The sequence below is a fragment of the Podarcis filfolensis genome, assembly GCF_964270895.1.
Source record: "Podarcis filfolensis genome assembly, chromosome: 13".
In the NCBI taxonomy this organism is placed as follows: Eukaryota; Metazoa; Chordata; class Lepidosauria; order Squamata; family Lacertidae; genus Podarcis; species Podarcis filfolensis.
The window spans coordinates 28,559,060-28,569,254 of NC_139615.1; the positions used below are offsets into that span (position 1 = coordinate 28,559,060).

The 10,195-nt window shown below is 47.3% G+C and overlaps 1 protein-coding gene across 2 annotated transcripts; it reads right to left on the reverse strand.

Annotated features, from left to right (window-relative positions):
• Positions 1-352: 352 nt before the first annotated feature.
• GJD3 (gap junction protein delta 3) lies at positions 353-8,700 on the reverse strand. 2 transcript variants are annotated; one of them, XM_083581940.1, is made up of 2 exons: positions 8,560-8,700; positions 353-3,620 (listed from the first exon to the last, which is right to left on the reverse strand). In XM_083581940.1, exon 2 carries the CDS (start codon positions 3,613-3,615, stop codon positions 2,698-2,700), a length of 918 nt encoding a protein of 305 aa, XP_083438066.1. In that variant the 5' UTR covers positions 3,616-3,620; positions 8,560-8,700; the 3' UTR covers positions 353-2,697. The 2 variants fall into 2 exon arrangements, with proteins under 2 accessions (XP_083438066.1, XP_083438067.1); XM_083581941.1 differs by having other exon boundaries at positions 2,170-3,617; positions 8,560-8,691.
• Positions 8,701-10,195: the final 1,495 nt, after the last annotated feature.

A 10,195-nucleotide genomic window follows, 5' to 3' on the forward strand; every position in this document is an offset into this window, starting at 1 on the left:
CAGACAGCTCTTTCCCCTCATCAGTCAGCCAGGGCTCATATTTGCAAGGGCTCATACATCCCAAGAGCAGGCCATAAGACACTGCAGCCTCTGAGCAAGTTCAGCATGGCTCTCCATAGGGCTTTCTCCTCAGGTGCCGTCGCTGCCTCCTCTTCGACACCTGATGAAAACATTTCTGTTTCAGTTGAGCCCATCCAGACACGCCATTTGATTACATCTGGTCTTAAATTTGCTTTGAGCATTTTAACGTTTTCAGCTGTGTGGGTTTTTTTCAGTTTTAAAATGTTTTAAATCCTTTTTTGTTTTATTTTTAACTGCAGTTTTGGTCATATAAGTGTTTGCCGCCCTGGGCTTGTTTGGGAGGGAGGGATATCTGTTTTATTAATGCATTTCTAAGAAGCATCCTGATAAGGTTAAGCCCCCTCTACATGATCCTCATCTAGGAACTAGTGAATCTTTATCATTCTGGTTTCTCTCCGTTTCTTTATTTTCCCAATTTTGTGCCCACTTCTCTACATTTCCTCACAGGTTTGCATTTTTTAAACCTGTTGCATTTCCTCACAGGTTGCATTTCAAACTTCTCCTGATGTGCACAATATACACATTATTGCAAAGTAATCCCCACTAATACAGTGTTGTTGTGTGTGTTATTTTCACAGTTATATGCATTTTAAAGCACAGTTTACCCTAGTATATGCAGTTTTGCACACCTTACCTGGCTAGAGTAAAAATCCACAGAAATGTTTCCTTCACAAGATTCAGGTCTAAATATGAACTGAGTTGAAATTTTTCTCTCTTCCTTCACTCATCCACATGATTTTGTGGGGTGTTTTTTTTTGTTTGTTTTTTAAAGAGGCAGTGGGTTCCTCGCCCAAAGGACAGCAGCAAACTAAGCTCTAAGACAAGCTTGATGCCTTCATACACCTGAGAGTTTAAAGGCTTCAGGAAAGGTTCCTGGGGTGCTCAGAGATCCCGAGTTCCTAGAGACTGCACAGGCTGAGGCTTGGGTCTCAGGCAGAGGAAACTATATTGAATCTCCAGTGGTGGAGTTACTGTTATAAGGGGGGAATTCTCTATTTCAAAAACAATTGGACAGGGAAATATGGTCCCAAGAGAGGAGGAGGAGGAGGAGAAACATTTGCCATGGGAAATGTTAAAAATAGTCTGGATAAAAATCTTTCCGGGCAGGGAGAGGGTTTTGATACAACACACCCAAGGGTTTTGGCTCCAGGGACATCTCCCTGTCTGGTGGGAGCCATACTTAATTCTGGTAATGTTAACACTTTATGTGAAAGCCTGCTAGCAGGATATAAATATCCATTTGACACTATATTTTGCAGGGCAGCAGGGCAGAACCTTTTCAGCCAAGGGCCGTGTTCTCTTCTGGGCAGCTTTCTTGGTGACACATGTCAATGGTGGGCGGGGCCAGAGGCAAGGGTGGGCGGAGCAATGAATGTAAATTTTACCTTTGTAAAGCTGTATAGCTTCTGTACACCATGCCTCTCTATCCCCTGCCCAGGCAGGTAAGAGGCATTAACAGAGATCAAGGGCACATTCCAGCCAGGCAAAAAACACACACCCAAGGAGGGTGTGAATCAGGGCCAATGAGGGATGTGGCTGGGGAGGAGGTGTGGCCTGGGAAGAAACTCAAGGGCCAGGTGGAGAGACTTGGAGGGCCTGAGGTTCCCCACCCCCAGTTTTAGACCACAGTTTTCTATCTTTCTGATGTCTGGTTCTGTTGGGATAGCTCATTCTGCGTGGGCAAATGGGATGGAAAGTTATTTAATGCTAAAGACACTGGCTAGCTCCTGGAAGACGGAAGCACAACCTATGCAGGTATGGTTCTTAGCCACATGACTGTCCCACCTTTCGCTCTGACACAGCAAAGGACCCACCACCTAACGACTGCCTCTTTCCTGGAAGGCATAACATCCCTACCCTATGTGAGCGACCGTAAAAATGCCAGCTATCCCACCTCTTGCTTCAGCAGAATGCCCTGGGGACAGTCTCCTGAATGGATCAATTCTTCCTACGAAGAGATTTACAGACCCTCCTGGCCTCAAGAGCTGCATCCCAGCCAAATCAATGTACCTGGCATTCATCTAATTGTTTTCAACTAACTAAAACAGAGTTCTTTTCTCTCTTTCAGAACACACAGTGGCTCAATGGTTTTCTTAACAAGAAAAAGGAATCCCCTTTTATTGCAATCTCCCCGCCAACGATCGGTCCAAGCCCAACAGCATCCCCAATTGCATCTGACATCACACTTCTGTATAGTCAGGTTTGCTGCCAAATCTTTGGCCCATTCAAGCAGGAGTTGCTCATCTAGACAAGAGTTTTGTTCATTGTCGGAAAAGTCATTGTCTCCCCACTTCTACTCCTTCTGATACGTGTAGCTTCCTGACTCATTTCTTAGGGGTTTCAAGCCTATGCATCCTTTGGAAAACACTATAAATGAAAGATGCCAGCCCAGCCCACCCCAATTCCCCGAAACATACATGAAAGCAAAGCACGAATCCCCAAGGATTGCAGCAGGTCTCCTTTACAAGCTAGAACAGATGATCTGATATCAGGTCTGTGCTATTAATTTGGGCCAGGCTGCAAACACAGTTCACGGGTGCGATTATTCCAGCCGGAGGAGTCCAGCTCATCCAGGGAACAACCACCGAGGCAGAGGAGAGAGGGAGCTCCCTGGCCTCACACGGTCAAGTCAGCTCTGGCAGAAGAAGAGCGAGAGGACCGGCTGCTCTTCGTGGAACTCTTATGGTGGAAGTGAGCCTTGGGCTCATAGTGATTGGGAATCCCACCATGAGAAGGCATCCCATTGGCGCCTCCTTCTGCCGGGGCCAGGAAGTGCTGCGATTTCTTCTCTTGCTTCTGATTGGACCAGTTGTCCTGCTGTTCGTAAGAGGCAGTGGTGGGTGGGGCAATCGTGCGGCGCCTCCTGCAGCGGTTCTTGAACAAGAGGTGGGCCAGCTCCACCAAGCTGAGCAAGGCTGAAACCAGCCCCACCATGAAGTAGAACTGGATGAAGATGGTCTTCTCGGTTGGCCGAGAGACAAAGCAGTCGATGAGGTGAGGGCACAGGTGATGCTTGCAGATGTACTGATACCCCACCTGGAAGCCGTATAACATCCACTGTCCGACCAGGAAGCCCATCTCGGCCAAGATCCTCACCACCACATTGACAATGTAGAAGGTCTTGATGTTTTGGCTGCGCTGGCTGGGCTGGGGCCCAAATTTTGTGGGCGCCTTTCCCCCTGCCCGGCTGGCTTCCTCCTCTCTTGTTTCCATCTCCTTCTGGTTGATCTTCGTGGTCTGGTGCATGGAGTAGATGACAAAGAGGACCGCCGGGGCGGAGAGCACCACAATGTGGAAGACCCAGAAGCGGTAGTGGGAGATGGGGAAGGCCAAGTCGTAGCAGATCTGCTTGCAGCCAACCTGCCGCGTGTTGCACTCAAACTCCTCCTGCTCGTCGTCGAAGACGTCGCTGCCCACCGTGGCCAGGATCAGGATGCGGAAGATGAGCATCACCACCAGCCAGAAGCGGCCCACCATGGGAGAGTGCTCCTGCACCGCGTCCAGAAGGGAGCTCAGGAACCCCCACTCACCCATGGCTGCTGCAGCAGGGAGGGGAGGAAGGGAAATAAATCGAGAGGTCAGCTTCACTGGAGATCCTTCCCAGGACTGGCGATCTTGCTAAGGGTTGACACATGCAGCTACTCCATGAGTCTGGGGAGGTGACGAAAGCGTTCACTTTTAAAGGCCAGCCACTAAGTGGGGGAAGATTGGGAAGCCTGGCTGACAATGGGCAGCTGCTGGAACAAGGTAGGGAAAGAACAAGGTTGGGGAAGAACCTGGAAGGCTGGTCCATAGCTCAGTGGTAGAACATCTGCTTTGCATGCAAAAGGTTGCAGGTTCATCCCCCAAGATCTCTGTATAATATAAGGCTGTCCCCTCTGTCTGAAACCTGTTTGCAGTCAACGAAACAGTACTAAGCTAGACAGGCCAATGATTGGAAGCTTTGATCATCTAGTAAAACCCTCTGCAATGCAGAAATAACAACTAAAGAATCCCTGAGAGATAGCCATTCAACCTCTCTTTTAAAAAACTCCAAATCATTGGTCCATCTGGCTCAGGACTGTTGACGCTGACTGCAAACAGGTCTCTAGGGTTTAAGATAGGGGATCAAACCTGCAACCTTGGTGTTATCAGTACCACACTGCAACTGACTGAGCTATCCAGAGCACCTGCTTGGCATGCAGAAAGCCCCGTGCACAATCCCGAACATATCCAGACTGGACCACTGTCTGAAATCCTGGAGAGCTGCTGCCAGTCTGTGCAGACCAAAGCTGTGGTCCTCCGGGTGTTGGCGGACTACAACTTCCATCACCCCTGACTGCTGGCCATGATCTCTGGGACCGATGGGAGTTCGAGTCCAACAATTACCATGGTGGATGGAGCAGTGGTTTGACTCAGCACAAGGCTGTCCCCATGGTGACTTTTCTTCCTATGGCGCACTGAGCCGCAATCGGCAAGTGCAGAGCATCTATACTGGAGAGGTCCCCCTGCCCCCATGTATCAAAGCAAGGCTATTTTAATTCTGTGAAAGGGGTATGACCTTGGCAACACTGAGAGAGCTTGGGGGGTTGCTGGTGGATGTTTTATGTCTGTTGCCAAGTTATCTGGAGAGGGGAGAAGATAAAACCAGACAGCTCAAACTGGTCCAGGCCAGCTGGAGTGTGCAGACTTCTAGGGCGACAGATTGGTATACCAGCCGGGGAAGGTCCTTTCCGCTGGGGATTGGGCAGAAAGACACAGCCCTTAAAGAAAATGAATACACTACCTTGCAATATTTGTCAAATGCCTAATAACTTAAGGACCCTTAACTTCAGAACTAAACCCTTGCACCTGGGATGACTTGCTTTTAGAACCATGTAAAAATTCCACCGCTCTTGGAAGATTGTGTTTCTGCGTGAGTATGCCACCTGTTTGGAATGAGCCATACAGGGAACAGTAACTCATTCAGAGATAAAACAGGCAGCCTCCTCTGAAAGCGGGTGACTCTGCTATGTCTCTGCATAGCACATGATCTGTTGTAGGGAAGCAGGGAAATTATCCACTAACAAACAAACACCAGAGATGCAACAGTGATCTTGGCACACCCTTTGGGAACTGCTGATACAGGACTAAGTACAGTACAGCATCTATTTTATTAATTAATCTGTTTTGGAAATAGGGGAAATGCCATAGTTGCATGGATGGGGGAAGTGTGTATGTGAGCGAGCGAGTGAGCGAGCGAGTGTGTGTGTGTGTGTGTGTGTGTGTGTGTGTGTGCGCGTGCGTGCATGTGTGTGTGTAGGGGAAGAGAAAGTTGCCACTTTCTGGTTGCACTGCTGGTTTTTTAATAGCTATTTGACACGCAGAAACTCAACAGATCTATGCTCTTCCCCAGCACTGAGATGCAACGATCAAGAAAGCTCCGTGTGTTGAATTGTCAGCTGTTGTCTTGTTTTTAAAGGGAGAGGGAAGGTGAACATTCTCTTGCAAATTTCTTTCCCCTTCCTTGATAGAAATAAGAAATGCATTCTAGATTCCTACCACCTTCCTTCTCTTGATTCCCCCCCCCCCAAACACCCCATAATACTTTACAGAACCAAGGCTGCAACTTTACTAATTTAAAATCAGTACTAGTCAATTAAAAATCCTTGTTGCAGATTAAAACCCACCACTGACACTAATACTTAGTGGCGCAGGCTGCACAAACTGTTCCCCTTCCCAGTGCCAATTTTACATCATTCTCCCCCACTACTACAACAACAAACAACCCAATACTTTATAAAGATGGCTCCAATACCTATATTCAAATCCCTATTTAGCCACGAAACTCACTGAGGGACCTTGGACCAAGTAACTATGTCTGAGTCTAGCCTATAGAACTCTAGAGTTGCAAGGGATCACGGGGGGGGGGGGTGTCATCTCATCCAACCCCTCCAATGCAAGAATTTTTTGCCCAAGCTGGGTCTTGAACTCACAACCCTGAGATTAAGATGCTCTTGCGCAGGAGTAGGCAACCTAAGGCCCAGGGGCCGGATGCGGTCAGCTGTTTTTACATGAGTAGAATGTGTTTTATTTAAAATGCATCTCTGGGTTATTTGTGGGGCATAGGAATTCATGCATTTTTTAATTTTTATTTTCAAAATATAGTCTGGCCCACCACATGGTCTGAGGGACGATGGACCAGCCCACGGCTGAAAAAGGTTGCTGACCCCTGCTCTAGCGACGGAGCTATCATTGGGATCCTTGTTGCAAAGATAAACTAGGTCATAAACCGGGAAGGGGAAGAACCATGGAGGTGGGATAGTAAAATCAGGCAGGCAGGCAGGTACCAACTAGAGTTTCCCTTCTTGCAATCAAAATCACTGACCGCAAAAAGAGGATGGCAGTCAGCCAAAATCAGTGCACATATATATATTTTTTAAACCCTGATCTTAAGCATCTCACCCTACTAAAACTTTAAAGACCTGTTGCTCTTTGTTACTCTAATACAGGCATAGGCAAACTCGGCCCTCCAGATGTTTTGAGACTGCAATTCCCATCATCCCTGACCACTGGTCCTGTTAGCTAGGGATGATGGGAGCTGTGGTCCCCAAACATCTGGAGGGCCGAGTTTGCCTATGCCTGCTCTAATAGGAGATGTTCCACATCCAAGATTCTTAAACGGATGAAGGTATGCTGTATTAAAGGCACACACCATTCCTTCTTTTGTTCATTAAATTGCATATTATTGCATACTATGAAGGATGCCCTTCTGTAGGGCTAGAAAAGGGCAGTTTATTCTGACTTTAACTACCGATTCATTAAGGCTGCAATCACACCTGTACATGGAAGTACATTTCATCAAATCCACACTATTATTTCACTAAGGAGACAAGTGTCAGTTTGCCCTGTAAGGCAAATGATTAGTCAGCTAGCAGTTGACTGCTTATGCAGACGCAAGTCTCCCTTAGTTCTGCAGGACTCACTGTCAGCTGACTGTGTATAGGATGGCAGCTTTAAAATCTTAGGATAGCTGGCAGGCCTAGTGGATATATCATGACACAGCTAAGCTACATTTAGATCAAAGCATGCATTACACATTCATGTAAAGTCACAAGCTGCCTTATCTTCTTAAGCAAAAACACTCTTATTAGAAATTCTGGAATAATTAAATATTTACTGATTTTTATATTAAAATAAAAAAAACAGAAAGGCAAATAATGGAGGCCTCTTATGGACTATTTGAAAAAAATACTTTAGTCAAATGAAATCGCGGGCAGGGTTCAAGATAAAAGCAGCGTTAGAAAAAATTATAAAATAACAGAAACTTTTTTTGTGATAGGTAGAGATATAATGCAGTAGAAAAGATCTGAGTAAAAACGCCGTGGAGTTGGGAAGTCAGCTTATGAAACAATGTAATAATTCCATGAGATTGTGAAAATGTTGGAAAATGTAATAAAAAATTATACAGCAAAAAACAACAACAGAAAAGCTACGGCGTTTTGTTTTTGTTTATTAGGGGTTTCCATCAGAAACCTCATTTAATGAAGTGCGTAAACTTATATGAAGGTGGTGATCATTATACACATTGATTCTTACTCATTTGCACAGCACATATTTTCCTATTTAGCTAGCCCCCTTCCCCATGCAGCGCTCAGTCTCCTAGAGGCTAACATCCCCACAGGGTTCCAGTCTCTCCAGCCCCAGATGTTCCCTTCCTCTGGATAGTTCCCCGGTCCCTTATTTGTCTACCCCGCCAATGCCAGAGGCTGCAGAACAGGGCAAGGGAAGCTCCCCTGAGGCCACGGAATAAACAATTGCCTGAAATCCATTGTGTCGGCAGCAGAATGGGATTGGAAGCTAGCAAACTGCCTTACAGCCAAGTCCACCTGATTCAGTTCTGCCCACACTGACCAGCAGCTGCTCTCCAAGGTTCCAGGCAGGACTCTCTCGCAGCCCTTCCTGGAAATGCAGGGATTGACCTTCTTGGAACCTTCTACCTGCAAGGCATGTGTTCCGTCCCTGAGCTATGGCCCTTCCCCCCAGGTCTCCTTTGCTTTCCCTATCTGTGCCTCCGATAATCTCCGTCAGGGAGAAAGATGCAGAAGGGGCCACAGGCCTAGTAACAGGGCGGCCCTCAACACCTGTGTGCCCAGGTGAGCGCATGGAGGGTCACAGTCCAGGTGGAGAGATGCTCCTTGCCCCAAGGCAGTGCAGACTCTCCATCGCAGCTCCCCTCTCTTCTTCCAAGCATAGGCATAATTTAACATGCATTTTCTCCTCCTCCTTTGTTTCTTATCTTACTCTGTGCACCTGTAACTATGTACTTTTTATTTTTCAATGAAGACTATTAAAAGAAAAAATAAATAAACACCATGCAAAGCCACCCCTGACTTTTAGGTAGGTGCATTTTCAACAGGTTGTCCCTCCTGCCGGCCGTCTACCTCATATTTTGGGTCCCCACTCCTCCTGCCGGGCCCAGAGACATCACCTCCTCCTGCCACCTGTAATGGCGCCTACCTCTCCTCCTGCTCTTCTAAGGCAGCTTAGCTGGCATCCCCTCGCTCTGCTCTCCTCCCTGGACTGGGCTGGCTTCAGCTCTGCCTAGGAGAGGGGCACAGGGACAGAGGGAGGGAGAGGCAGGGCTTCCCCCTGTAGCTCAGCCGGGAAGCTTTTAAAGCGACAGGCCTGTCCTGCCTACTTCTGTGCCAGGATCCCCCTCCCAGGGCTCAGGGGAGAGAGAGAGAGGCCTACCCAATCCCACTGGCTCTCTGAGGAGAAGCTGGGGCAAAGGCAGTGGTTCAGGCGTAAGGGACAAGGGGGAGGCCTGCAGTCATTTGACACACCGTTTTTTAAAAAGCACACACAAAGGTTTCAAATTTATCAATATAATAATCCCAATTTACAGTTCAACTGAACAGCTAAATGGTCCAGGTCAAAGCTACGGGGTACCAGGCAGAGGACCTTCTTGGCAGTGGCACCCGCCCTGTGGAACGCCCTCCTGTCAGAAGTCAAAGAAATAGACAACAACCTGACTTTTAGAATACATCTGAAGGCAGCCCTGTATAGGGAAGCCTTTAATGTTTGATGCTTTGCTGTAGTTTTATAAATTGTTGGAAGCCGCCCAAAGTAGCTGAGGCAACCCAGTTTGTGTTTCTATACAGTATTGTGATTTTATGCTGCGAACCATCATGAGACCTGCGGGTATAGGACAGTATATAAAATTAACAACAACAACACACGGAGCACGTTCTCAACTTCCAGTTCTGTACGTTGCTTTCAGAGCTCAGACAGACTCATCCACTAGGCTTTTTTTTTGGGGGGGGGTAGTAACAGCCTTTAAATAGAACAGCACACGAGAGTATAAAGTGTTGGCTGAGTCTGTGCAGAGTCCCCCATCTCCATCCCCACCCCAGTGGAAAATCTGACAGCTCTTTTGACACTTGACTGCTTTCCAATAAACACTTTGGTCTAACTGATACGGGGCCCTGGAATGTCATTTTGATGTTTGGCGCTGGGCGGAGGGCAAGGGGGCCACACCAACTGGCCTTGTCAGAAAGCATCAACACTCTAAAGCCATACACTTTAAAATGGTGAAATATCCATGTAAGCCGAAGAGAAATCAAAGTATATCTACAGTAAAAGTGCAGGCCCTGCCTCTTTCCCCAAAGGCACCCACACAAGAGAAGAGCAAGAGCTTTTCCTTCCCCTATTCCCAATGGAGACATATTCCAGGCCCATTATTCCTGGACTATGTGCTGTGAACGATGTATATTAATATTTGCGTGTGAAGGGAGGCTCCTTGCTGTGTCTCTGCATACTTCCTTGCTCTGCCCTTGTTCCCTCCAACTTGCTTCCACAGAAGGTGGGTAGTAACCCATACAGTGGTACCTCAGGTTACAGACTCTGCTAACCCAGAAATAGTACCTCGGGTTAAGAACTTTACCTCAGGATGAGAACAGAAATCACACGGCAGCAGCGGGAGGCCCCATTAGCTAAAGTGGTACCTCAGGTTAAGAACAATTTCAGGTTAAGAACAGACCTCTAGAACGAATTAAGTTCTTAACCCGAGGTACCACTGTACTTTTCTTCTAGAAAAAAAAAGGTGCCGGTACTGCGTACCCTTGAGTAGGGGAAAAAAAAAAGCACTGGTAGT